This window comes from Sturnira hondurensis, unplaced genomic scaffold, assembly GCF_014824575.4.
Source record: "Sturnira hondurensis isolate 20B ecotype Veracruz unplaced genomic scaffold, ASM1482457v3 Scaffold0022908, whole genome shotgun sequence".
Classification (NCBI taxonomy): domain Eukaryota; kingdom Metazoa; phylum Chordata; class Mammalia; order Chiroptera; family Phyllostomidae; genus Sturnira; species Sturnira hondurensis.
This window is the reverse complement of record NW_028095539.1, coordinates 1,900,299-1,927,139: the sequence shown is the minus strand read 5'-3', so window position 1 is coordinate 1,927,139 and position 26,841 is coordinate 1,900,299. Positions and strand designations below refer to the sequence as shown.

Sequence of the window (26,841 nt, the reverse complement as noted above, 5' to 3'; positions counted from 1 at the left end):
TTGCTGTCAATCGGTCCTCTCAAGGGGGAGCTTTAGTTAAAACTGCATGACGTAATGGGTTAACACCAGGACCATCTGGTCTGCAAGGCTTTATTACGCATAGTATGAAAACACAGACTCTGAAAGCAAACCGATTGAACTTGAATCGCAACTCAACCACTTACTAGCTGTGTGACCTTGGGTGGCTCCTTGGCCACTCTGTGCTTCAGTATTTCCTAGCAAATGAAAATAGTAATAGTACCAGCCTCATAATTCTGGATGCATAATAAGTATTACGTATGTGCCAGCTATCATTATTAATATGCTTAGTTATAATGTACATCTTTAATATTTTTTAGTCCAGTATCCTATCTTTTGTGCTATAAAGCTTAGCCCTCTAATCCCTAAATGTTCCCCTTCTGGGCACAAAATCTACAGATATCTAAGTATTTGGATGTCAGATTAGATTCCTGTGCCTCTGGTATCTAAAGTCCACAGTTTTCTCCTTACCCAAGAGTTCATTCATTCAACAAATATCTAGTCAACATGTATTTGTCAGGGACAGTGTTTGGTGCTGGAGCTAACACTCTGCGAGATGGAGCCGTGTTTCTCGCAGAGCCAGTCGTCTAACAGAAGACACAGCCAGCCTATCAGACAGTTACCACCGGGCCTGGTGTCTCGGGAGGAAGCATGCGGAACACTTGAGGAACTAACTCCTAACAGCTTTTGAGAGTGAATGAAGTGCGTCTAAAGTGCAGCTGAAGGACATGTAGAATTACAGAACATTTAGAGCAATTAAGATAGTTCCCGCTCATTAAAAGGGAGAGTTTGGGGGAGCGGGCAGGGTTGGGAATATAAGACAGAAAGCTGTACTTGAACAAGAATTAAATAAAAGAATTATTAAAAAAAATAAAAGGGAGACTTTGGAATTGTGGGACTGAGTTAAGAAAAACCTTTTCTTATTTAAATGAAGGGCAGTGGGGTACCACCAAAGGACTAATAAAAGATTTTAAATGGCATATCGGGAAAGAGCATTCAGTTAATCTTATGTAAAATGAATTGGACAGGAGCATGGATGGAAATAGAGATCGTAGTAGTCAAGGCAGGACAGTGGCTGGTTAGCTGGCTTCAGAAAATACTAGCCAAAGAACCAACAGGGTTTGGCGATGGGCTTGGCGATGGTGAGGAAATAAGGGAGAGGAAGGAGGCAGGATGGACTTCAGGTTTCTGGCTGAGGTGCTGATAGAAATAATGATACTGAATAAGAAGTGGATTTGTAAGAAAACAAAAGGGGGAAAATTTGTTGCCGGTTTTTGACATGTTGAGTTCAAAGTTACCTTTGAGAGTTAGGTTGAATTTAGTAGTCTAGAGCAACTCTTCAATAGAAATATAATGGGAGCCACGTATGTAATTTTAAGTTTTCTAGTAGCCATGTTTTTTAAAAAGTAGAAAATAACTAGTGAAATTAATGTTAAAAATGTGTCTTTTAAGCCCTGGCTGGTGTGGCTCAGTGGATTGAGTGCCAGCCTGTGAACCAAAGGGTCACCAGTTTGATTGCAGTCCGGCACATGCCTGGGTTGCGGGCCAGGTCCCCTGTAGGGGATGTGCAAGAGCCAACCACACACTGATGATGCTCTCCCTCCTTCCCCTTCCCCTCTCTCTAAAAATAAATAAATAAAATCTATAAAATTAAAAAAATTTATGTGTCTTTTTGTATACCTGCTTTGAAATCTCATGTACATTTTACACTTCACAGTGTCTCAATTTGGACCAGTCACATTTTAAGTTCTTTTTAAGTGCTGCAAGACAGCACAGTTCTAGACCTAAGGAGCTCAGTCTGGGCTGCAGATAGAGAATTGGGAATCAGTAGGCATATAAATGATAATCAAAATTATGGGAATGGGTGAGATCAGCGATGTATAAGGCCAAAGAAAGGAAGGGTTGATATTGAAGGGAGAAGTGGAGAAAGAGCAACTAACAAAAGAGTGAAAAAGACTGGCAATCCTAGTACTCACCAGAGAATTCTGTCATGAATTGCCATGAGCCAGACCTTGCTGTCTTTGGATAAGATCTGTGAGTTGGAGGGGAAACGGCAAAGGAATATGTTCACGTTCTTTTTCTCTTTAGTTTACTAGGCTCTAAAGTTTGTTCAGCAGAAAGCAAGGTACCTGGAATATGTTTTTGTAGTTCCTTGCAGAATCTACTTTGTTGAATTATGATTTAATGATGTAGCTTTAATTTTACACATCATCAGTATATTAAAATAATCATCAAATGCATCCTTATCTTTTACAAAGTGTTTTCTATGTATGTGTGAATATGTATATATAAAACATGTTTGTTATTACAGATCAATCTCAACGAGGTAGCCTCTTCACTCTCTTTTTGAACAATCCTCTAATGGCCTTCCTATTTGTCTCTGGATTGTCAAGCATGCGTAGAGGCCTGTGGGAAAAGTGTCAAGAATATCTTCGAAAAATCAACCGTGACATTGCCCAGCTACTGACGCATTCACGTACAATAGGTACCCTACTAATCTAATGGCACACTTAACAGAACGTACTATAATGGTTTAAAAATTTAAAAAACCGTTGAAATTGTTTGACTTTTTAAAGGTATTTGTTGAAGGCAGGAAAGTTGAGAAGGTTTTCCTGAACTTTTCTTCCCCTTGGAAATGTATTTTTCCCTTTAAGTTTCGTTTTACTGTCATCTCTCTCCTCTTTGCAGATCAGGCATTCCTGCAGTTCTTTGGAGATGAATTTCTCCGCTTGCTTCTCACAAGATTTGTCTTTTGTTCAGCCACCATGAGGATGCACAAGATTTTTCGGGTAGGCAAAGAATAATTTTTTTTAATTTTTTAAAAAGGTTTTATTTGTTTATCTTTAGAGGGGAAGGGAAGGAGAGGAGGAGAGAAATATCAATGTGTGGTTGTGTCTCATGCATCCCCTGCTGGGAACTGGCCTGCAACCCAGGCATGTACCCTGACAAGGAACTGAACCGCAATCTTCTGGTTCACAGGCCCGCGCTCAATCCACTGAGCTACACCAACCAGGGCAGGCAAAGAATATTTTAATGACCAATTTTACCATGTTAGGTATTTAAGAAACATGTTATATTTTACCTGGATTAAATAGAGTTTGAATAGATCCAAAATCCTATTAACAAATTATTGTATTTATTGTACTTAAAGTATTAAAGATGGACAAAATAAGGCATGTCTGATTACCTGCCACTCAATTTAAGAGGTAGAACATTTTCATTGCCTCCGAGGCCCTTTGTGCGTCCTCTGTAATCCTGTTTCCCTCTCAGCTGAAACCTAAATCCTGATTTTCATAACTATCATTCACTTTTCGTTGAAGTTTTGCCACATGTACTTGTATTCTTACACAACAGATCGATGGATCCATATTTTATGTATTTTACAACTTGCTTTTTTCACTCCCTATTGTATTCCTGAGATTGAGCCACGTTGATGACTGACCATAGCTTTTACTCATTCATATTCACTGCTGTATAGGATTTTATTATTTGACTATGTAGCACAAATTACTCATCTAGTTACTGATAATGGACATTTGGGTTGTTTCCAGTTTTTCATTATAATATACATTGCCACTGTGAAATCTTCTATTAGTTTCCTGTATTTAATGTAGTAAAACAAAAATTTGGTCTTTGTGCCCTGGCTGGTGTATCTCAGTGAACTGAGCTCAGGCCTGTGAACCAAAGGGTCACTGGTTCAATTCCCATTCAGGGCACGTGCCTGGTTGCAGGCCAGGTCCCCAGTAGGGAGTAAGGCAACTGTGACCCAAGGCATTGAGTTTCTCTCCCTCTCTTTCTCCTTCCCTCCCTACCCCCGCCTCTAAAAAAATAAATAAAATCTTTAAAAAATTTTGGTCTTTGTAAGTGTAATGAGTGAGGCCTACAGGAATAAGAGAGATAGAAATGACATTTGACTATGTGAGCTGTCATGTGAGATGCATAGAAAAGTAGTAACTTGTTTCTTCCGGAAATTTTAAATATGTGGCAAGATCATGGTTTATAGAAATGGCCAAATGAGAATTAATAGGGTTTTGAAATTGTCTTTTTCTTTTGCTGTCCTATAATTATACAATTTTTTTCTTCTTCATTATTCCTTTTTTGATTTATTTTCCATTTTCTGAACCTTCATCTGCCTTTTTAGGAACTGCTTCTTTTATTTTTTGCTAATATTCTTGGAAATCTCATCTATTTTAATGGCTTTAAGATTTCTCGCCATGCAGATTGTATCAGTGTTTATTACATATATTGCTCAAACTTGTCTTCTGAGATGCAGCCTTAAATTTTCCACTTGTGTTTGAGGGGCAGTTCTAATTGTATTACTCTATTACCACAAATAAAATAAACCACCCTGGCTGGTGTATCTCAGTGGTCTGAGCACTGGTCTGAACCAAAGGGTCACTGGTTCAATTCCCAGTCAGGGAACATGCCTGGGTTGCAGGTCGGGTCCCCTGTAGGAGGCATGTGAGAGGCAATCACACAGTGATATTTCTCTCCTTCTCTTTCCCCCTCCCTTCCTCTCTGTCTAAAAATAAATAAATAACATCTTTTAAAAATAAAAATAAAATATGATACATTTTTACCTAAAACCTGAAGCTTTATACTACCCCCAAATCAGCTCCTTATTCTCTTTTTTCTCTCACTGGTTCCAGACTTTTCTCTAGAGTTACCCATTCCTGAAATCTTAGTCATTTTGACACATCCCCCTCTTACAATTAATTTCAAAGGCCCATGCTTCTCATCTTTTTTCTCTCATTTTAATTTCTACTACAATTTTATTTATTCATTCATTTAACAAATACTTGTTGAAACATGCTGGGATTTCTCTCTCCCCTAACAAGTAGAAATTACATGGTTTCTACAATATAGCATAATGCCCAGAAATGATTGGCCCCAGTAAATATTTGTTAATTAACTCACTAAATTAATAGACTAGGTTGAACCATATGAAATTGTCATTTTTTTTAAGGTCAAAGTGGTCAACTGCCAGCAATTTTATATGTTCAAAAAATATGTTACCAGAAAGAATCATACCAATATGAAAGAGAAAAATACACAAAATCAATGTTACTCCTTGATATTGTTAATGTGAACAATTGTACAGTAATATTAGTGTTTGTGATTTTCTGTCATTAAACTACAAACTTGACTTTTCTCTTCTTTGCCTGTTAGGAAACACGAAACTACCCTGAGTCATACCCACAGCTGCCAAGGGACGAGACAGTGGAGAACCCGCACCTCCAGAAGCACATTTTGGAGTTGGCATCCATTCTGGATGTTCGAAACGTCTTCTTTGAAAATACCATAGATGACTATTGACCCAAAATCCTCTTGTCGAAACAGTTTTTCATTTGCCACAGATTTTAAATGGTGCCGTTTTCTAATGTGATGACAGACACACAGTGGTGTTACTTAAGTTTTTATTTTTTAATTTAGGACCACCATTTTAAGAACAAACTGAAAAAAATGTTCATACTTTTAGGGTAATTATTTTAAAATACAATTTGGGGGGTCTTTTTAAAAACTCAACGAATCTTGGGATTTTTTTTCTTTTTCTGTTTTCATTTTGAGGTATGGAAGCGTGCCTCCAGCATCCAACCCTACACTCAAATAGTCACTATTCTCACCCTGTGAAGAGTAAATTATTTATTTTTGTACAATGAAGAAAAATCCAACTTTTAACTTGGACCTTTCGTGTGTGGATTTGGAAAATACATAATTGTTCAGAGAGGAAACTAGCCAGCACGGACTATTAGAAATCAAGAACAGAGTCCTGCCATACGATTTCTTTTCATTCCAACTTAGTAGGTAGAAAGTGTATGATTCTCTGAAGTATAATCAAGACAGTTCTTGAAATCATTTCACTTGTTTAAATACTGTTAGAATTTCAGAAACTGTGTAGGACTGATTTGTATCTGTCCTACAGATACAAGGCTAAATCTTTGTATCTGAAGGCTAAATCTTTCACTGGGGTCTTGAGAGGGATGAATATCATTTGGTATGTGTGAGTCCTGTGTTACTATGGGATGTGTTTGCATATTTTGTTTCCTTCATAGTCTTTGAGTGTTGAAATGAAAAAGAGCCACTTTTAAGTATCTCATTTAAAATGCAGATTGTTGGTTTTATAATACAGTATTTGCAGTAGGAATTCTATTTAAATTCTTTGTTCATAAGATCAGGTTTAAAGTCTGTCTAGATGGAAGCCCGTGGAACACAGTTCAGACTTTGTAATCTTTTTACGTAGTTCATATTTATGAGACTTCAGAGTCAGAGATATTATTCATTTTAGCTGAGGGTAACTGAATTATTATTTAACCTAAAATGGAAGTTGCTTTTGCATTGACAATTTGGCAATAAGGTTTTTTAAAACTTGTTTTATTTAATATTTTATATTCATGCATACGTTTTTTATTATTTTAAATAGGACTCGGTATATAATATAAAGATGTTGGTGTTTTTCCTCCCTGCCATCCCCTTCATAATTTCGCAGGCACTAGCTGTAATGTTTTCCCCTCTCTTTTAACTCCACAGAATTCAAGTTCAGAAAATTACCAATCAAAAACCCTCCTGCTCAGTTTTCTGTGCAGGCTCACATTCTACCTCTGGCAGCCCCAGGGGAAATGGTGATAGCTTTTGCGGCTGCTTTCCTAAGTCCCTAGGGAATTTTTTCTGTAATATTTTCAACTTGGTTTTCATTTCTGTCATACAGAATTAGTTGGGTCCACGTTATTCATACACTTGTTTCAATTGGCTGATTTTTCACCTGAAGTCTTGAAGCTACTATTCTTGTTTTGGGGGGACTTTGTGATGTTTTATTAATTTTTGAATTGTTTGTTCTTTTAAACATTATTTCAGAAAGCTTTGGAAACATTATTCTGGGTAGAGATTTTCTTTGCTCGTGGGTGGTTTTTCCTTAGCAGATAAAGACTGTTTTCCCTTTTCTCAGCCCCTTTGCTAACGTTGGAGCTTCCCTGTGAGTTCTGCATTCTCCTGACTCCAGCATAACAGGCCTTAGTGGTCTGGCTGCTGCGTCAGCTCTCGCGAAGTTCTGTGCCAGTGACGTTCCCAGCAACACATATGTTCCTGTTCTCTGCTGCTTAAAATAATGTTTTACATCCTGAGCTTTATCCTCACCTGTTTAGCATAAAGAACACTGGTCTGAGAACTAGGAGGCCTGAGTTCTAATTCTGGCTTTCCCGGTCATTAGCTTTATGCCCTGGGCGGGTGTCTGCATGTCTGCTTTTTAGCATTCTCATCTGCAAAATGAAGGCATTGGCCCCGGGTGCTGTCCAATTGAATGGTTCTATAATTTGAACTCTTGATTCCAAAGGTATTGATTTCTTTACCCATATCACCTGGAAAACTAGTTTCCCTGATTTAGCATACACAATATTTGCTTTTCTAGATTATATTTAACTAGTTTTTATTCAAGAAAATATCTGGGTCCCACTTAGTTGTTGTAGAAACTAGTTCAGAGAGAGTGAGTCCTGAAATATTAGAGCTTCTGTGATGAGAAATGCGTTTATCTAAGAATAAGGGGTCTCAGACATCACAGCGAGGGTTTAGATGATGACATTGCTTCTTAAGCTAATGGTGGTATAAATTGCTTACCGGTAGTTAAAATTTTTAAGTGAGCCAAAGTGATCTTGAGAGGAAAACTGCTAGAAAATTCTAAACTATTGTTTCATTCATGCCTTCAAAAAAAAGTGTGTTGAACCACATCCCTACTCCAGATTCTTTTCTAGGTACTGTGGGGAAGCAGTCAAAGTAGACTTAAAAATTCTTGTCTTCATGAAGCTTCCACTAAAGTAGGAGGAGTCAGGCAATATGTGTAATAATTAACTAATTTTATGTTAGAAATTTATAAGTAGTATGAAGAAAAATTAGATAGCTGTAAGAGAAATTTTATTCGTTTCTTTTGGGGCAAAGAGCAATGTTGAAATGAATGATCAGGGTAGACCTTATTAAGAAGATCATATTTGTGAAAACACTTAGTATTTCTTTGTCTTTTCTCTCTCTGGTTTTTTACCTTTTATTATAAAAGTTTTAAACATAAACAGAGGTTACTGAACCCCCTCGTACATTTTAAGGCATTACTTTAATCAAGGACAAAGAAACGTGGAAGGACAATCACCCAGTGGGGTTGAGACGGCAGTGGCAAAGAGTCTCATTTTTTCCAGTGCATGCTGCTCCCCTTTAGAAATGTAAAGATATTGAACCCTTTATTTATTTTTAGATTTCACAGAAATTGAAATATTGGAACTAAGAACAGAGCAAAGCAATAGGAAAGGGCACTTCTTTGTTTTCAAATGGCGCACACTCCCCTGGAGATTCTGATACAGTCTCTTATCCTTCAAATTAGCATAAACAAAATAGGGAGTAGAAGACTACAAGAAGTCAGCTATATACAAAACAAAATTAAGCACAAGGAATTAATTTCTCTTTCTTTACCCGTATATTTCTGAAGTTGGTAATGCACCTATCTCCCCTATTTTACAAAAAGGAAATATACAACCCCACCACCACCAAAACTATTCGTTTACTCACAGTGATGGTTAGAACTCAGATCTCCTGATCTCAGCCCAGTCTTTCCAGTAGCTCAGGTTGTTTTCTATAGTGAACGAGAAAGAAATAATTAGAGATGTATATTTTGGCACAAAGGTTATGGTATTTTTTAATATCAAATATTAAGACCAGTAAATCAGGCAGCCCTAGCAAATTTTTGTGCATTAATTAAAAAGAAGCCACAAGTTAGACATTTTGTGTGATTTTAGCCAGGATTGTGTGTGTGTGTGTGTGTGTGTGTGTGTGTGTGTGTGTGTTTTCCTCTAAGGAAGTGGTGCTCTCAAAACCTCTCAAAGCACATAGAATTTATTGTACCCTTTATATTTTTACCAAGCTGAAATGTTCTGCGATTATAAAAGCAAAGTGCAATCTAGTCATGACTTAAACTTCTGATCTGGAGTCTGGGTTTTATTTTTCCTCACGTGTGGCTTCTGCCATCTTGTTTTTGTAACAGAATTCCCTAAAACAGATTAGGTGGTGATTGAACTGAATTTCATTGAGGCAAAGGGAAAATCAGCAAATCTGCTTTTTTATATCTCAATTATGGAGCTTTTTGTAGCATTCTTCTTCAGGTTTAATCTCTGACCTGTGTGACTTTGTACTTTTTCTGTCTCTTAGAAGGGGTTTGGCCTCAGTTGAAAAATCTTGTACTTAGTTATCCATGGAGACTTGTAATCAGCCTGATACACAGAGAACATTCTTCACGGGAAAGATAGTAAGGTATCAAGGTCTGCAAACTTGGCCACTGCCTGTGATTCAGAATCACCCCCCATCCTAAGTGAGTAAAAGATTTGATTTTTAATATGAATGGTATGAATCTCCTGGTGATATTTTGGGTGTTTATGTGTTCCTGTGTGTTTGATTGGAGAGGGTAAAGAGTATTTATGTTGAGGGCTCTTTTGTTGATTTTATTTACTTGAAATCCTTATTTGTAATGGCATGTGTATATTTTTATGATGCTAAATGCAATCTGTATACTTTTTGTATATATGTACATGTTTGTAAATATATCGGTATGCAATGACATAGTATGTGTATATTATATACCCGTACCCATTGTGGGCTGAGTTTATTTACGTTCTGTGAGGACATCATAGTGGCATTGTTCATGCTGCTGTAATTAGGGTGTGGCTGTATCTCATTCATGAGCCTCTATTTTAAGGGGCTTTTGTTTGGGTAAAATGGGTAAATTTGGGGTAGAAATTAGGGTATGGAGATCTTAACAGAAGGCTGGATATTCTTAGCTTTAAATTCATCTGCCAATTTTCTTTTAAACTGATGATAAATTAGTGATATAAACCTGAAAAACCTAAGTATGTGAAACTGAGACACCAGCAGATCCTTAAGCTGTATTAGTCCTTTATTTTCCTGATCCATAGTTGAATATTATTACCAAGTAGTAAAGTATTTATGCTGAGAATCGAGGGACTGTGGGAAAAATTACTTTGATCACATTTCAAAATACATAGGAAAATGTCCTTTAAATAGGGAATATGTTCCTGGCTGCCATTTTATTGCCTGACACTGACTTCTAATTTTGGAACAATTGTTTTCACCATTGTGTCTCATTTTATATCTGATTCTTCGAGGCAGAAAAGGGGGCATTAGCTGGGGCTTAGGTTGGGTGCAGTTCATTGAGAGCAGGGGTATCGGCGTGTGTACAGCAGCTGAGATCACATTCGTCCCATCGTGGCATTTCCGACTGGAGATGTTTCTTAGGGGCTGCATATCAAAGATGAGTATGTTCATCTGAGCAAATGCTTCCAGTGAATAAGAAGCCTCCAGCTGTATTTCTCTGTCTCTATGAGATCGCTTGTGTTCTGCAAATTGATGATACATTCACACATGAAGTAGGATTCTTAATATTAGGTGCATGACGTGCTCTAAATTCTGGGCCTTCAAACCTCTACCAAAGATGACAGGTGGGGGAGATAAGAGGATAGTAATTATGTACAGTGCCAATTTGTGAACCTGTGAGATACCACAGAGTATCCGTGTTCAGTTACGCCTGTCTTCACTGGGCATGTTTATTTGCATGGAAGCGTGTAAAAGATGTTTAATATACACTTGAATACAGTCACCACAGAAATTAATTAGAGGTTATTTTTGCATGATAAAATAGAACTGCAAAACCACTGTTAACCCCAGTATTCTTCAGAAGATTAGTTCTATCTGACCCAATGTGAAATTATGTTAGAGAAGTTAGCATCAGGAATCAATTTTACCACCCCCAAAATACTGCATTTGCCTCTTCATTGTAGTTTTAATAAAACAGTCAACTATCCCTAATACTTATCAATTAAAGTCTTAAATTTAAAATGTTATAAATATTAAAATTTGGTAATGTGGCATTTTGAAAAATCAGTGAACGCATTCATAGAGTCTGATGTTCACCAGATCATTTGCTGCAGTTGGAGACTAGCAGGGCGGGTGTTACGCGATTGGGTTGGCCAGAAAGTTCGTTTGGTTTTTTTCTGTAAGATTGGATTTTGACAGCTGTCATATCAGTGTGCACTTTTTAAAAACTTATCAAACATTTTGTGTGGCCATTTTAATATTGAAGATGAAAGAATATGCAACATTTTCTGCATATCATGCTTTATTATTTCAATTATTTCAAAGATTTGTGCAATGTATGGAGAAGGTGCTGTGAATGACTGAATGTGTCAAAAGTGGTTTGCAAAGTTTTGTGCTGGAGATTTCTCACTGGACGATGCTCCATGGTCATAGACCAGTTGAAGCTGACAGCCATCAAATAGAGAACAATCAACGTTATACCACATGGCGAGAGCTGACCTCAAAATCTCCAAATCAAGGAAGTTATTGATGAAAATGAAAAATTTGTCTTTACGAAAAGAACTAAACGGACACGTTGACCAACCCAGTATTTAAAATGCATGGAACCCACTCGGGCTCAGTGTGGGCATTGATTTGAGGAGAGCAGCAACAAGTGCAGTAGACGAGGTGCCACCGTGAATAGGACTCCTACAGCCGCAGAGCCAGTTGCTGGGTGGTTATATAAGGATGGCTTAGCAAACCAGGCACTTTCCCTTGTTCTCCTGTACTCCTAGACATTGGCACTCTAAACCTGATAGTGCTAGACCACCCATTCTTTCCTGCATACTGTGACTACTTTACTTAAAAAAATTTTTTTAATGGCAGTTTGTTTTCCTCAATCTAGAATTTCAAAACATATTACTCTATGTCCAGCTTCACTGAGTTTTTTTGGACAAATACTTCACAAGTATACCTTCTGTTTAAGGAAAAATAATTGGTATGTTAATAGAATCAATCACCTATTGAAGAGAAGGGTGTCAGTAGGACGATGCAAGGGACGTGCCCCTAAATGGGTGAAGAGAAATGTATTAACATAACTACTTTGTGCCATAGAAATATTTCCATCTGCAGGTATGGAATATTCTGTTAAGCTAAAGTTGGTATTTTTCACTTATTTGGTGTAATACTAGCTTTTAAGAAGAATTTCATTTCTGCGTTAACACTGTTACTTAATCACTGATTGAAGCACCATTTCTTAATTTTTAAATATTTTTGTTAATTGGTGTTTTTTAAAGTTATTTTTAAAATTAGTTATCAAACTGTGTAATTTTTAAAACATTTGAATAGTAGGTCAGAATTTTTTAATAGTTTGAAGTATATTAATTTTGCACTCCAGATTCACTTAATCATAAGCCTGAATGAATTTGGTCACAGAACAGACTGTAAATTGGGAGTATTTCCTATTTGGGAGGACAATTCCAGGATGTCCTAAGACAATCATCTTTTTAGGTATAGTGTTGTGTTTATTGAGACATTGGTAATTTCAGGGTTCAGATTCTTTCTGGTAAGTTTATGGAATGAAAGTTAATAGACTGAGAGATTTTATCACTTTCAGAATGAGATAGAAAATTATAGCAGCCTTCCTGTAGGTCTGCAGTAAACAATATTAAAAATTTTTTGTTAGTTCTGGCCGTTGTGGCTCAGTGGATTGAGTGCCAGCCTGAGAACCAAAAGGTCACTGGTTCAATTCCCAGTCAGGGCACATTCCTGGGTTGTGGGCCAGGTCCCCAGTAGGGGGTGAGGCAACCAATCACACATTGATGTTTCTCTCCCTCTCTTCCTCCCTCCCTTCCCCTCTTTAAATGTTTACAGGTCTATTTAAAAATAAAATAAAATTTTATGTTATATCACTAATATTCTTTTCTCTTTTGAAACTGTTTCAAATGTCCATTTGTCCATGATTGAAAATTAAGATTAGTGAACATTACAACTTGACCCATAAGTTTTCTCAAGCATCAAATCAGTGTGATCGACCATTATAAAATGTGAAATGATTATATATGATTATCCTAAAGTAAATATTTCCAAACCACAGGGAAATAACCACAGTATTTTAAAAATCTTATTCCTGTCCTCCTTTGCATGTTACTGATTTTTTCTAAATTATAAAAATGTGTTGTGATATATTAAAATCCGCAAGAAAAACCACACTAAATGTTTTAGGGCAATAAGAATTATTACTGTTTCTTGAAGAATGAGTTCTTTAAAAACAAACTCTTGTTTCTTCATCTTTTATTAAAAATAACTTTTAATGGTTCAGTAAAACACTTTAGGACTTGACTTTCACGGCTTTTTCCGGTTACCTGGGTACATTCCTTTTGTCACATAGACCACATGGCTAGTTCTCCAAATGTTTTTGTTTTTAATAAACCTGCTGTTAAATAATCAGAATCTTATGTTTTAGAGGTTTCTTCTTGTTAAGGTGGAAAGGTCTTAGATATTAGGAAAGGCAGTTGTGATGTCCTAATATTTCATAGTAGAGCTTTACAAGTGAAGGAATTTATCCAAATAGGTTATCTTCAGTGTGTAGCACCAGTACAAACAGGGGTTTCATGAGTCATTGGATCTGATGAAGCAGTGATAAATCATCTCTTAATTTGCTCTAATAATTATTGTCATTTCCGGCCACATTCTTTTCTCTGAGCAATTTCCACTGTCAGGCTGAATATCATTTTTCTTTATTCAAATCATCACAAAGGTTAAGATAATCAAATAGGAGTTAAAATGAGTTATGTTTGTTTTTCCCTGAAAATAATGGTGAACCTAGTCTGTATTATGGGTATTAGGCAGAAATGCACTTGTTTCAATCATAGCAGAAATTACATTTGGAGAATATAATTGATTTTCTAGTGGTGTGAAATACTTTTTAAAAACTGTGCTTGTCTGTAACTGAAATGTTATAGAATTGTAACAATATAGGGATTATAGAGTTGTATTAGCTCTCCTCAAGACATTGAAGCACAATAATTTTCATGTAACAGTTCTTATCCAAGTGCTGCTAATCTGTCGTGCAAATATGAAGCTATTTGATTGCCTATCTAGCTATTCACAAATGACTGTAATCCTTGAGACGTAGTCTTGTTGCTCACTTGTCGTCAGTTTTGGGTATTGTGGATTAATACTTTAGAACAGAATCCATCAACTCAGTCTGTGAGACAGCAAACCATTTGAATTCATTAGTTTTATATGCATTGTCAGTAGAATAAACTTTGAAGGGGCTATTTACTACCAATGACTAAGAGGGAAAATTATATTGTATCATTTGCCTTGAACTTTTGTGATCTTGTAAGTCTTGTCTGTTGTGTTTGAAACTTACTTAAGCCATACATACTCTTAATGATGTTTTTTATGTCCTTTTTCAGCAGCCTTTTTGTCTGTTTTGGTTAATAGCTTATAAAAATTGAGAGGTTATTGAAACTTCTTTTCCTTGCGTTCATCACTTTTGACTTTTGTATATGGGATTTATCATAAAGAATAGTTAGCCTTTCACTAACTACTTCACAAAATGAATTTCAGAGTTAAACACTGTGACCTGCAGAGCGGATGTAGTAGGCCCGCGTCTTTCCAGTTTTCTTCTTTCATATGGTGCCTACCACCTTGAGGGAGCTTAAATACTAGAGGATGGAAAGTTAAACATTGTCATTTTTATGTTTATTGAGTAACAAGATTACACAGCATTTGATTTTTGTTGTCAGTGTATTGAGAGCATTTTTACATTAATAAATGTTCTGTAGAAATGTGACTACATTCATCAGGTGTGAACTCTTGTAAATGAATTTTGTATCTTGAATTCACATATATATTAAGTGTATCAATATAAAAATAAACAATATTTGCTTAAAAGTTGTTGATTCTTAATAATTGTTGACAACTTTACGTGCTAAACTCTTACCTTTTGTTTGCTTCTTTCAGATAATGTCATACAGTTCCAACTCTTTTGGGGCTCTGGATTCAGTGCTTATTCTCCTAGTTTGTATATTCCTTCTTAGTCTTACTCTTGGTTTTTCCTCTCCCCTGCTCCTGGAAGTCGGAACTCGAACTCCGGAGGGAGGGATTATTTAGGGGAATCCAGTGGAAGCTGTTGACACTGGGGCCGGTTGGTGTCGCGTCTGGGGCAAGAACAAGAGCAGTTTCAATGGGGAATGTCTGGCTTGGTTGGCATTGAGGAGCACGGAGGCCTGACAAAGGCTAATTTGCACGCTTCACTTTGTACGAGGCAGTTTTTACCTCGTAATGAACGCATGGGTTGCCCAACCAGCGTTTTTGTTTTTTAAACTAAATGCACTGTATCAAGTGCACTATATAATAAGGGTATGATTCTGGAAACTTCTTCCAATGGTACAGCATATGTGTCCTGGGTTGCGATATAAAATGTGTAACCTACAACAGGTCATAGGCACAAAAGTTAAAAACTAACAATCACAGGCACGGGGCACCCGTTACAAACTTGGAGTGATCACCTACAAAGTGACAAGGCGGTTCTGTAGGGTGCGGGGTACTGGGAGGCAGGGAGGGGAAAGGAAGCTCCAGGTTGGCCCGGCGCAGCCACCACCGGCGCGCACACGTCGACCCCACCGCACCAATTGGGTTCTTTCCTTTTTGCCTCGAGGTTCCTCCCACTTCCACTCCGTTCCGCACCGACTCAAACAAAAAAGGCTTCAGCCGCTCCGTCAACACACTCCGGTCCGGGCACTTGCTGACGTGGCCTGCTTGCTGGAGGGAACGCCCGGCACCGCACGCACGCCACCCAGTGGGTGGGGCCGAACCGCCCCTCCAAGTTAGCTCCAGGGTCCTCGGAGGCCGCTCTCAGGCGCCTGCGCGCGGAAGACAAGCGGTCCCAGCGCGCAGCCACTTCCGGCGCGCTGATGCAGTTGCGGTTCCGGGTCAGTGCTTCGCTCGTTTGCCGGCCGTTCGGGGTGGTGACGCGGCCCGGCGTTCGGGAGAAGCCCCGGAGGCGGGGCTCTGCCGGCTGCCCAGAGAGTGGCAGGTGCGCGGGCTGGGGCCAGAGACGCGCGGAGGCCCCTCATCCTCCCAGTAGATTCGGTCTGCCCCCAAAGCGGCCCAGACGGGGTTGCCCCAAGTCCCAAGGCAGGGGTCGGTACCGGGGTGCTGAAAGGGCGAGGGTGGGGGCAGAGGAGGGCTGCCCGTCCTGGGAGCGTGGAGCCTAGGGTTCCAGGATTCCTCCTTTCGCGACCTTTGAGAAGTCACTACTCTCTGGCTCTCAGTTTCACTGCTGCCAAATTGGAGAGACGTGGGCTCCCTTTTTTGACAGACTACGCCCGAGCGAGTCTCGAAGGAGTCAAGAGTGCTGTCCCAACTGTCGTGGCAGGTACCAGCCTGCCTCCTTGGGCGTTGGGCACCTGTCTTTTACTCTGCTGAGCCATTCTTTCTCTCAGTGGAAGTCAAAGCTCCAGGGTCTGGCCAGGTAGTCTGTGACTCAGAATCAGCTGAGAAATAATCATTGGTTCTGGGAAGTCGTAATCTCATTCAAGGTATTTTGCGTGGGTCGCCAGTGTGAAGTGAATTTGTGGACCTAACTTCAGTGAGAGGTTTTGTTGTTTGTGCCTGTAAGTGAAACTCTTAGGCAAATCACAGATGCAAAAGAGACCAGACTGTGGGAAGGTAGCTCACTCAGGAATGGGGCAGTGACGCGTTTTTCTCTTCCCTCTAGTCCCTCTCCCTACTCTTCCAACCCCTCCACCCCATCATTTTCACCTTACACTTGAAAGTAAATATCCAATGCATTTTATCTTTGTCTTCATGCAGGACAGAATGCATTGACATCCAAGCTGTTTTAACTATAGTAGATAATCTAGGTGAGTAGTTGGTTTACAGACATTGAAGGTAAAGTTTTTGAAGAATTGTACAGACCTAAATGGAAATGGTAAGAAGTCCTTTGTAGATCTTAGGTAGTAGAGCTTGGATTTCCTCCACAAAACATGAAAAGGTAGGAACCGGGATATTAATGTTCTTATACACCAGTGGGAGGAAAAGACCTTAAATCTCATTATTAAATATTATGTAAAACATTCTGAAAAAAAGAAACTGATTCGAGATCATTTTAGTCGCCCTTAAAGAGAACTATATAGCATTTCCAGGAATGCCTTTTCTGAATTGTCAGCTTTTTCTGGTTTCTGATTGCAAACCATTCTGGATCATTAGAACATTATGCCTTTTCCTCATATTGAGTTACATGTTTTTGTCTTCATCATAAAAGAACATGCTAAACTATAGTTAGTATTATTGGGAGAAAGATTCAAAAACATTATGTGATGTTAATGTTAGCTCTGGAAATTTTTACTTACTGTATTTATTATACACCACAGCCAACATGGCATTTTAAAAAAAGGAGAGTAGGGACTTGTGAGTCAGAATCCTTATTTCAAATACCAGCCCTGCCACCTAGCAATCTTTGGCAGATTACTTCACCAACTTGAGTCTGGATTTCCTTATCTGTGTATGCGTATGAAGTACCTGACTGCTTTTTAAAATGCTTAGTAATGGTATTCTATTAAGTATACATATAAAATGGCGAAGCTTAATTTTCAAACTTGAAGCTTAACATACCAACTAAGAATGTGATATGTCTCCAGTGTTTAATTTAGAGTTCTCTTTCTTCTGATTTGTAGATACTGGATTGCCATAGGTCCTTGGCCCACATCTAAGAAGGGATGAAGCTAGCTTGGGTATCTGGAACTTTTTAGGCACCTGTCTTGGAATTCCTGGTTGCTGGCCCAAAGACTACTGTGGTTTAAGAGCTGGTCCTTGGGGCAGGATAGCCCCACAGCAAAATGTTTGCTAAACTAAAGAAGAAAATTGCCGAAGAGACTGCTGTTTCCCAGAGACCAGGAGGTGCTACTAGGATCCCACGGTCTGTGAGCAAGGAATCGGTGGCCTCTATGGGAGCTGACTCAGGAGATGACTTTGTAAGTATCTTCATTAATTTTTAATATTTGGTACCATTTCAATATATATTTAAAATAACCTATTTTTCTTTTTTCAGGGAGAGTGGGGGAGAGGGAGGGCAAGAATCGTCAGTGTGTGGGAGAAACAATTGGTTGCCTTTCACACCCCTCCCCTGGGGACCTGGCCTGCAACCCAGGCATGTGCCCTGTTTAGGAATCGAACTGACAACCTTTCAGTTCACAGGTCATTGCTCAGTCCACTGAGCCACACCAGCCAGGGCTAATTTTTTAAATTATAATTTATCAATTATGCTATTACAGTTGTCCCCATTTTTCCCCCTTTGTTCTTCCCTACCCAGTATACCCCACTCCTTCAAGCAATCCCCACACCATTGTTCATGTCTATAGGTCATATGTAGGTTCTTTGGCGACTCTATTTCCTATACTGTACTTTACATCACCATGGCTGGTCTATAACTACCTATTTGTACTTCTTGATCCCCTCACCCCCTCGCCCATCCCCCCACACCCCTTCCCATCTGGCAACCATCAAAATGCTCTTCATATCCATGATTCTGTCTCTGTTCTTCTTTGCTTAGTTTGGTTTTTATGTTGAATTGTTGATAGATACATATTGCCATTTTATTATACATAGTTTTGAACTTCTTTTTCTTAAATGAGTCCCTTTAACATTTCATATAGTAATAATTTGTTGATGATGAACTCCTTTAGTCGTTTGTTTTTTTATCTGGGAAGTTCTTTATCTGCCCCTCTATTCTAGATGATAGCTTTGCTGGGTAGAGCAATCTTGGCTGCAGGTCCCTGCATTGCATGAGTTTTAATATTTCTTGGCAATCCCGTCTACCCTGCAAAGTTTCCTTTGAGATATCTGCTGACAGTCTTAGGCGAACTTCCCTGTAATTAACTAACTGCTTTTCTCTTACTGCTTTTAAGATTCTTTCTTTATCTTTACCTTTGGCATTTTAATTATGTGTCTTGGAGTGGGTATCTTTGTATTCATCTTGTTTGGGACTCTCTGTGTTTCCTGGACTTCCAAGTCTATTTCTTTCACCAAATTAGAGAAATTTTCTTTCATTATTTTTCAAGTAGATTTCCATTTTCTTGCACTTTCTCTTTTCCTTGTGGCACCCCTAGGATGTGAATGTTGGAACACTCTAAGATTTCCCAGAAGTTGCTTACACTGTCCCTTTTTTTTTAATTCTTTTTCTTTCTTGTAGTTCTAATTGGTTGGTTTTTGCCTGGTGTGGGTTGGGACTCCTTGCTCCTGAGATGTCCCTTTTGAATTTTATCCACCACGTGTGGATGTGGGACCAGCCTGTTCCATGTGTCTACCCTTCCTACCATCTGGATGGATGTGGTTTCTTGAATTCTGTATTTGTTAGACTTCTTTCAACTCGATTTTTGACAGTTCACAGTGATGGTTGTTCTATATTTTGTTTGTAATTTTGATGTGGCAGTGCAAGGAAGCGAGCCGTGTTTACCTATGCCACCATCTTGACCAGAAGTCCCCTGTTTCTTTTCCATGTATATATCTTCTGCATCTTCTTTTACATTTCACTTCTCAGTACCTCAGTCTGTTGTCTCTGCAGACATATATACTTTAAGTCATTATTGCTCAACAAGGTTTGTGAGTTGTCATTTGGAGTGAACCAGAGTATACTCTTTTATTGGGGAAGTTGGTGAAAAGTTGGCACTGATGACTGTACTTACGTTCGTTACTTGTAAGTACCTTTGTGGTTGGAAAGATTTTAAAAAATGAGGATGTTGCTGTGTTAGGTAAAGGTCAAGCCTTAGGATTAAAAGTGTGTCTTTAGCATGTGTTAGAATCCTCTTAACATCAGATAAGACTCATTTCAAAACTGACTTATAATGTCCTGGCTGGGTAGCTCAGTTAGAGTTCGTCTGGTACCCCAAAGGGTTACAGGTTCAATTCCCATTCGGGGCATGTATGGGAGGCAACCACTCTGTTTCGCTCTCATATCAGTGTTTCTCTTTCTCTCTCTCCCTACCTTTCCTCTCTCTTAAAATCAATTTAAAAACTGTATATCCTCAAGTGAGGATTTTATTTTATTTTATTTTTAAATATTTTATTTATTTATTTTTAGGGAGCGGGGAACAGGAGGAGAAAGAGAGGGAGAGAAACATCAATCTGTGGTTGCCTCTAATGTGTCCCCTACTGGGGACCTGGCCTGCAACGCAGGCATGTGCCCCCACTGGGAATCAAACCAGTGACCCTTTGGTTCATAGCCCTTGCTCAGTCCACTGAGCTACACCAGCCAGGACCTCAAGTGAGGATTTTAAAAAAAGGTTTATAATGCTTGATATATGTAAAAAAAGGTATATAATGTAAATATGAAGTATAAAGTGTAGAAATAAAATGAATGCTTGAGCTCTGACTGGTGTGACTCAGTGGACTGAGTGCCGGCCTGCAAACCAAGGGGTTCTTGGTTCGATTTGCAGGCAGGGCACATGCCTGTGTTGCAGGCCAGTTCCCCAGTAGGGGTCACACAAGAGGCAACCACACAATGTTTCTCTCCCTTTCTTTATCCCTCCCTTTCCCTCTCTCTAAAAATAAATAAATAATTTTAAAAAATGAATGCTGTTAATCTGTCACCCACCCAAAGAACTAGAACATCATTGATACTGGTTTTTTGGGGAGTGGGGGTTGTTTTGGTTTTTGTGGGTTTTTTTAGGTTTTACTTTTCAGACATAGGAGAAGGGAGAGAGAGAGGGAGAGAAACATCAGTGTGTGGTTGCCTCTCACGCACCTTGTACTGGGGTTATGGCCCACACCACAGGCATGTGCCCTGATTGAGAATCGAACTGGCAACCCTTTGGTTCCCAAGCCAAAGTGGCACTCAGTCCACTGAGCCACACCAGCCAGGGCAATACTGTTGAACCACTTGTACGCTCCTTCCCAATCCCCTTTCCCCACATCCCCTCCAATTAACCATTATCCCAAATGTTGTGTTACTATTCCCTTGCCATTTAAAATATCCTACCAGATATGCATATAGTCAAACAGTTTATTGTTTAATGTTGCTTATTTTTGAACTTTAATGTTTCTAAAATTCATCTGTGTTATCTGAAGCTGTGGTTCACTTATTTTTACTGCCATATAAGATTCCACCATTTGAAGACAGTTGATCTGTGTCTACTCCTGGTGATAGACACTTGAGTTGTTTCCATGGTCAGATGAGTCTTCCTCCTCCTCTCTTACACTACGTGTCTGGGTCAGATTACATGTCAGAAGCTATTAGGTTATTGAGGTGAAACAATAAGATTACCAGATCTAAATTATCATTGGCTGCTATAATTAACAGGAAATATAAATGCACATTTGATCACCAGACTGAAAGATATAGTTTCAATTCTGAGTTCTGTGGCAGAAATTCCTGCATGCTGATAAATGAAGGCTCTCATTTCAGCTGTATTCCAGACATCCAGATTGGCCTGAATTCAGGAAGTACTTCGCTCTGAGACTTTTGAAGTAATTGATTTGAACTATGTATATATGCATATATATATATGCTCATATACACACACACATTCTTATCCCTCCCTATTTTCAGACACTTATATCCTGCTGCGTATGTTTCTCCAACTAGATGTTTTTCCTCTGGTGTCTCAAATTCTAAAACAAACAAAACTAAAGTCAGTAACTCCATTTCTGCATGTGCACCTTCATCCCCCACGTCACCAACAGGAAACAGCATTTTAGACTCTTTCCTCCATGGCCTCTTGGTGTCCAGTCAGTTAGCAGGTATTTGGCTTCCATATCCTAAATGTCTCAAACTTGCCCTCTTTACCTGATTTGCCAGTGGTACATTCACTTCCATTTTATTTCAAGTTGCATTTGTTTCTTGGACAAATGCAGTAATCTATCTGGGCTTCCCGCCCTAAGTAACTCCCCGAAGCAAATACATTTGTGTCTCTCCAGTGCTTAAAAATCCTCTTTGGCTTCCCATCCTCTTTGGGAGGAAGTGCAAACTCATTATTTTAGTATAATGGTGAACAGTCGTGGTCTGTCCAGCCTCATGTCACTGTTTTCCTACAGGCTGTGCTGCAGCCATAGTGACCTTCCTATACTTTCTGGAATGGACAACATGCCTTCATGCCTACATGTTTGCATGTACAATTTCCATTCTCTGGAACATCTCCTGTGTCCTCCTTTCACTTCTGGGTCCTTCTGACAGACTCTTGTGCATCCTTAAAGACTGGTTCACATGTTACTTCCAGGAAGCCTCCTTTACCGGACCTGCCCCTCTCATCTCTTCTACTCTTTGTCCCTCCTGGCTGAATTCGGTCCCTGGCCTCCTGCTTACCCCTGTCAGAGCACCTGTTGCATTGCATTGTGGTTGACGATTTGCTTGTCTCTCCCACTGAACTGGGAGCTTTATGAGAGGCAGTACAGAATAGCAGTTGGGAACTCAGGTGAGGTTATGGAGTGAGGCCTGAATCTGATTCCCTGCCTCCATCATTATTGCGTGACTTTGGGCAAGTTCCTTCATTTTCTATGCCTTAGTTTCCCCTTCTGTAACGGTGGGTTGGAACCATTCTCTTAAAGTAGGTGTCTTGTCCCTGAGGTTCACCCGTAGGTTCAGTTATTCACTAGGCAGACTCATGGGACTCAGGATGTAGTTTTACTGACTGCTGTCATTTATTACAGTGAAAGGATGCAAAGCATAACCAACAAAGGGAAAAGGTGCATGGGGCAAAGCCTGGGGGAAACCAGGCACAAACTTCTAAGAGTCGTCTCCCAGTGGAGTGACACAGGACAATGAATTCCCTCAGCAGTGATTTGTGACCACACAGGGTAAAATGTTGTCTGCCAGAGAAGCTCCTAAGAGTCTCAGTGCCTGTGGATTTTATTGGGAGACTAGTCACAGAGGCATCCCCTGCCTAGCATTTTCCAAAATTTCAGACTCCCAGAAGGAAGACAGAGGTTAGCATAAGCCATATTTTTGTGGACAATCAGTTTAGGGTATAATGAGCCATTCTTATTAGGAATACTAGGAAGCTTTGGAAAATCTAAGTTCCCATAGGCCAGCTGAGGGCTGACCTTGCAAGCAGGCCTTGCTAAAAATAGCAGTCTCAGGCCTGTGATGTTAACTCTTTTCTGCGCAGTATATAAAACGCTTTGTAATGTCCTGCCTGCCTCTTAGCATTTCACAGTTAGCAGTTGCTGCATGGACAACAGTGTGGTGATCATGGGGCTAGGGGAATGGGGCAGGAGGAAGAGGGAGTAGTGGGGAGAAATGGTGATGGAAAAAATACAATTGAAAACACCCACTTTGTAGTGTGTGGGCTGGCTCTTAACAAGCATGTCAAAATTAGTAGTTTCTGCGGCTACTGCTGATTTAGGTAAGGACTTTTTGTTTTACCACCATACCCAGTGCTGAGAATAGGGTGTCTCACTAACTGTGATAATCCTAACTTCTACTGATAATAGGTGACATGTATTAAAACCAGCTATGTGCCTGGCTGTATTTTAGGGATTTGACGAGTATTGACTTACGTACTCCTCATCACAGTTCTGTGAAGTACATCGTGTTTGTTGTCATAGTTCATGTATGCAATTACTGTATAGAGAAGTTAATAATTGGCACAAGTTCTATACTTTATATGTGGTGAAGATGGGACTCAACCTGGACCTTCTGCCTGCAGAGACTCCCTTTTTAATATATAGTGTACTGAGTCTCTGTGAGTGTTGGTCGGGCAAGCGGCTTGGTGGGTAAATGATTTAGAGTGAAATGTTCAACCACCTCTAAAGGCATTTTAGGAATAAAATGGGGAAACGTAATGATACTAGGTGTTACTATTTTTAGTTTTGTTAGGTGTGATAATGGTATTGTGATTATAAAGGAAAATGTCCTTACATTTTAGGAATGTTTATCAGCCCTGGCTGGTGTGGCTCAGTGGTTTGAGTGGTGGCCTGTGAACTGAAAGGGCACATGCCTGTGTTGTGGGCCAGGTCCCCAGTGGGGGACACGTGTGAGAGGCAACCACATATTAATGTTTCTCCCCCTCTCTTTCTCCCTCCCTTCCACTCTCTCTAAAAATAAATAAATAAAATCTTGTTTTTAAAAAAAGGAAAAGGAAGTACTTATCAAAATATTTAGGATGAGATACCATGGTGTATTTTATTTAAAGTACTTTAGTGACATAAAAATTGATGGAGCAAATGTGGGAAAACATCAGCAGTTGTCACAGTAGACAGAGAATACTCATTAAACTATTTACTTTTCTGTATTTTAAAAAATTTTATAATCGAGGTGAAAAGATAAAGCAAGTTCTTTATTAGCAATAGTAAGCAGTGCCTAAAATAATAAAAGTGCCCATGTGCTTTAAGACAAGGTAGATGGTTGGGGAAAATTGATGTCTCAATATATTGATAAATTGAATGTGCATTATCTGCTAAAATTGTTGATGCTTTTTAGAGCTTTAGATTGACATCCCTTTGTTTTATAGATGAAGATAATAAACCTTAATCATCAGTGATAGTGATTTACAGGCCAGCCTTCTTCATTACAGGCCAGCCTTCCCCTTTCTTTTTTTTAAAATATATTTTATTGATTATACCATTACAGTTGTTCTATTCCCCCCCCCTTCATTCCCCTCCACCCTGCACACCCCTCCCTCACCATTCCCCCCTTTAGTTTATGACCACGTGTCTCAAGTTCTTTAGACTCTATATTTCCTCTACTATTCTTGCCCTCCCCCTTATCTATTTTCTATCTACCGTCTATGCTACTTATTCTCTGTACCTTCTCCCCCCTTCTCCTCCTCCCACTCCCCTGTTGCTAACCCTCCATGTGTTCTTCATTTCTGTGGTTCCACTCCTGATCTAGCTGTCCTCTTGGTTTGCTTTTGTTTTAGGTGTGGTTGTTAATAACTGTGAGTTTGCTGTCCTTTCACTGTTCATATTTTTCATCTTCTTTTTCTTATATAAGTCCCTTTAGCATTTCATATAATAAGGGCTTGGTGATGATGAACTCCTTGAACTTGACCTTATCTGAGAAGCACTTTATCTGTCCTTCCATTCTAAATGAAAGTTTTGCTGGATAAAGCAATCTTGGCTGTAGGTCTTTGGATTTCATGACTTGGAATACTTCTTTCCAGCCCCTTCTTGCCTGTAAGGTCTCTTTTGAGAAATCCGCTGACAGTCTGATGGGTACTCCTTTGTAGGTGACTGTCCCCTTATCTCTTGATGCTTCTAGGATTCTCTCCTTCATTTTAGTCTTGGCTAATGTAATTATGATGTGCCTTGGTGTGTTCCTTCTTGGGTCCAACTTCTTTGGGACTCTCTGAGCTTCCTGGATTTCCTGGAAGTCTATTTCCTTTGCCAGACTGGGGAAGTTCTCCTTTATTATTTGTTCAAATACGTTTTCCACTCATGGCTGTTTCTTTCCCCCTTCTGGTACCCCTATAATTCGGATGTTGGAACGTTTAAAGATGTCCTGGAGGTTCCTAAACCTCTCCTCATTTTTTTTGAATTCTTGTTTCTTCATTCTTTTCTGGTTGGATGTTTCGTTCTTCCTTCTGGTCCACTCCATTGATTTGAGTCCCAGTTTCCTTTCCATCACTATTGGTTTCCTGTGCATCTCCCTTCATTTCAATTAGTTTAGCCTTCATATGTTTCTCTAATTTGTGGCTAGAATCAACCAGTTCTGTGAGCATCCTGATCACCAGTGTCTTAAATTGTGCATCTGAGAGGTTCGCTATTTCCTGGTCACTTAGAGTTATCGGCTCTGGGGCTTTGAGTTCTTCTTGAGCCATATTTTGGGCTGTTCGTGCCTGTTATGTATGATGAGCAAAGCCCTAGGTGTTCAGCAGAGCAGGGCAACTCAGTGGCTGTGTTGTGACGCTGTATGTGGGGGCGGGGCCAAAGGAAAGCAATGGCGGGGGGGGGGCCCCCTCTGCTGCCTCCTGCTGCCTCCTACTTCCACCGCGGGCTGTGGGCCACACGGTCTGTCCCACTGCACCCGAATGTGTGACCGCGGTCAGCCCGCTGCTGGGTTAGCCCGCTGCTGGACTCGCCCCCTGCAGCCTGCGTCGTCCATCTCACTGCTCACTCCTTTGCTGGTTACCTGCGAGTGGATGTGTGACCGCAGCCAGCCCACCGCCCCTAGCCCTCACTGGGTCAGCCCGGCGTAGAGCTGTCTGGGCGTCTGGGGTATGGGGATCTTTCTTGCCTGTCCCCACTTTGCTGCTGGCTCCGCCCCTCTTACCAGTCCAGTTGAAGGGTTGGTTGTTGTTGGACTTCCGTATTGCTCAATTTTTCTGTTCTTTGGCTGCATCTTTGTTCTCCAAACCTTTGTTGTATTCAAACTTGGTTGTGGGAGAAGGCACAGTGTTTCCACCTATGCCTCCATCTTGGCAGAAGTCCCCAACCTTCCCCTTTTTATGCCAGGATTTTACCTTTAGAAAATATAGTGGTTTCCTTTTTTAACACTGAAAACATATATTTTGTATGAGGTACTTGGTGTAATAAGATTGTAATGGGTTTGTTCACCACCCTTTATTCTGATAGCATGTACACACACACACACAATTTATCTATTTAGCATCTTTTATCTCGTTCAACTATACATGGATATAGTGTTGCTTCTACTTTGTAGGTTCAGAAGCTAGGGCCCAGCGAAGTTAAGAGGCTTTTCAGTGATCACAAAGTGTAACCAAACCTAAAATAGGAGTCATTGCTTTCTGGGTCCGTACCGTGGTCTTACACTTGCGGAACCACCTGTGTGAGTATGACCTCGTCTTGTGTCTGTCTCAACAGGCTTCTGATGGAAGCAGCTCCAGAGAAGATCTGTCGTCTCAGCTTTTGAGAAGAAATGAACAGATACGGAAATTAGAGGCCAGGCTTTCTGGTATGTCTAAGGATTAATAAGAAGCAAACACAGGAAATTTGCCTTGACCAACCATCTCTCCCTTTTTATTGCCATGTAGCATAACCTTATATTTATTTTGAGGTATTTTGATCTTCTTAGTAAAA

General features: G+C 39.7%; 2 protein-coding genes and 1 long non-coding RNA gene across 11 annotated transcripts in view; 2 read left to right on the top strand and 1 right to left on the bottom strand.

Annotated features, from left to right (window-relative positions):
* Nucleotides 1-5,491, top strand: part of SCAI (suppressor of cancer cell invasion) — a 106,405-nt gene extending 100,914 nt beyond the window's left edge. For all 4 annotated transcript variants that reach the window (XM_037036447.1, XM_037036446.1, XM_037036445.1 and 1 more), the window contains 3 exons: nucleotides 2,330-2,503; nucleotides 2,707-2,807; nucleotides 5,188-5,491. In XM_037036447.1, the coding sequence (XP_036892342.1) occupies nucleotides 2,330-2,503; nucleotides 2,707-2,807; nucleotides 5,188-5,334 (422 nt within the window). In that variant the 3' untranslated portion in view covers nucleotides 5,335-5,491. The remainder of the gene's footprint in view (nucleotides 1-2,329; nucleotides 2,504-2,706; nucleotides 2,808-5,187) is intronic.
* LOC118980089 (uncharacterized) lies at nucleotides 1,996-15,335 on the bottom strand. The gene is made up of 3 exons (XR_005065048.1): nucleotides 14,810-15,335; nucleotides 8,563-8,626; nucleotides 1,996-2,050 (listed from the first exon to the last, which is right to left on the bottom strand). It is a non-coding gene; the product is annotated as an uncharacterized LOC118980089 (long non-coding RNA).
* A 401-nt stretch (nucleotides 15,336-15,736) lies between these two features.
* GOLGA1 (golgin A1) overlaps nucleotides 15,737-26,841 on the top strand; it is a 44,859-nt gene continuing 33,754 nt past the window's right edge. The window contains exons 1-4 of one of the 6 annotated variants that reach the window (XM_037036389.1): nucleotides 15,737-15,904; nucleotides 16,684-16,733; nucleotides 17,547-17,843; nucleotides 26,626-26,716. In XM_037036389.1, coding sequence (XP_036892284.1) covers nucleotides 17,709-17,843; nucleotides 26,626-26,716 — 226 coding nt within the window. In that variant the 5' untranslated portion in view covers nucleotides 15,737-15,904; nucleotides 16,684-16,733; nucleotides 17,547-17,708. Of the gene's footprint in view, nucleotides 16,012-16,142; nucleotides 16,247-16,683; nucleotides 16,734-17,546; nucleotides 17,844-26,625; nucleotides 26,717-26,841 lie in introns of all 6 variants that reach the window. The other 5 variants (XM_037036392.1, XM_037036388.1, XM_037036391.1 and 2 more) reach the window with 5 other exon arrangements.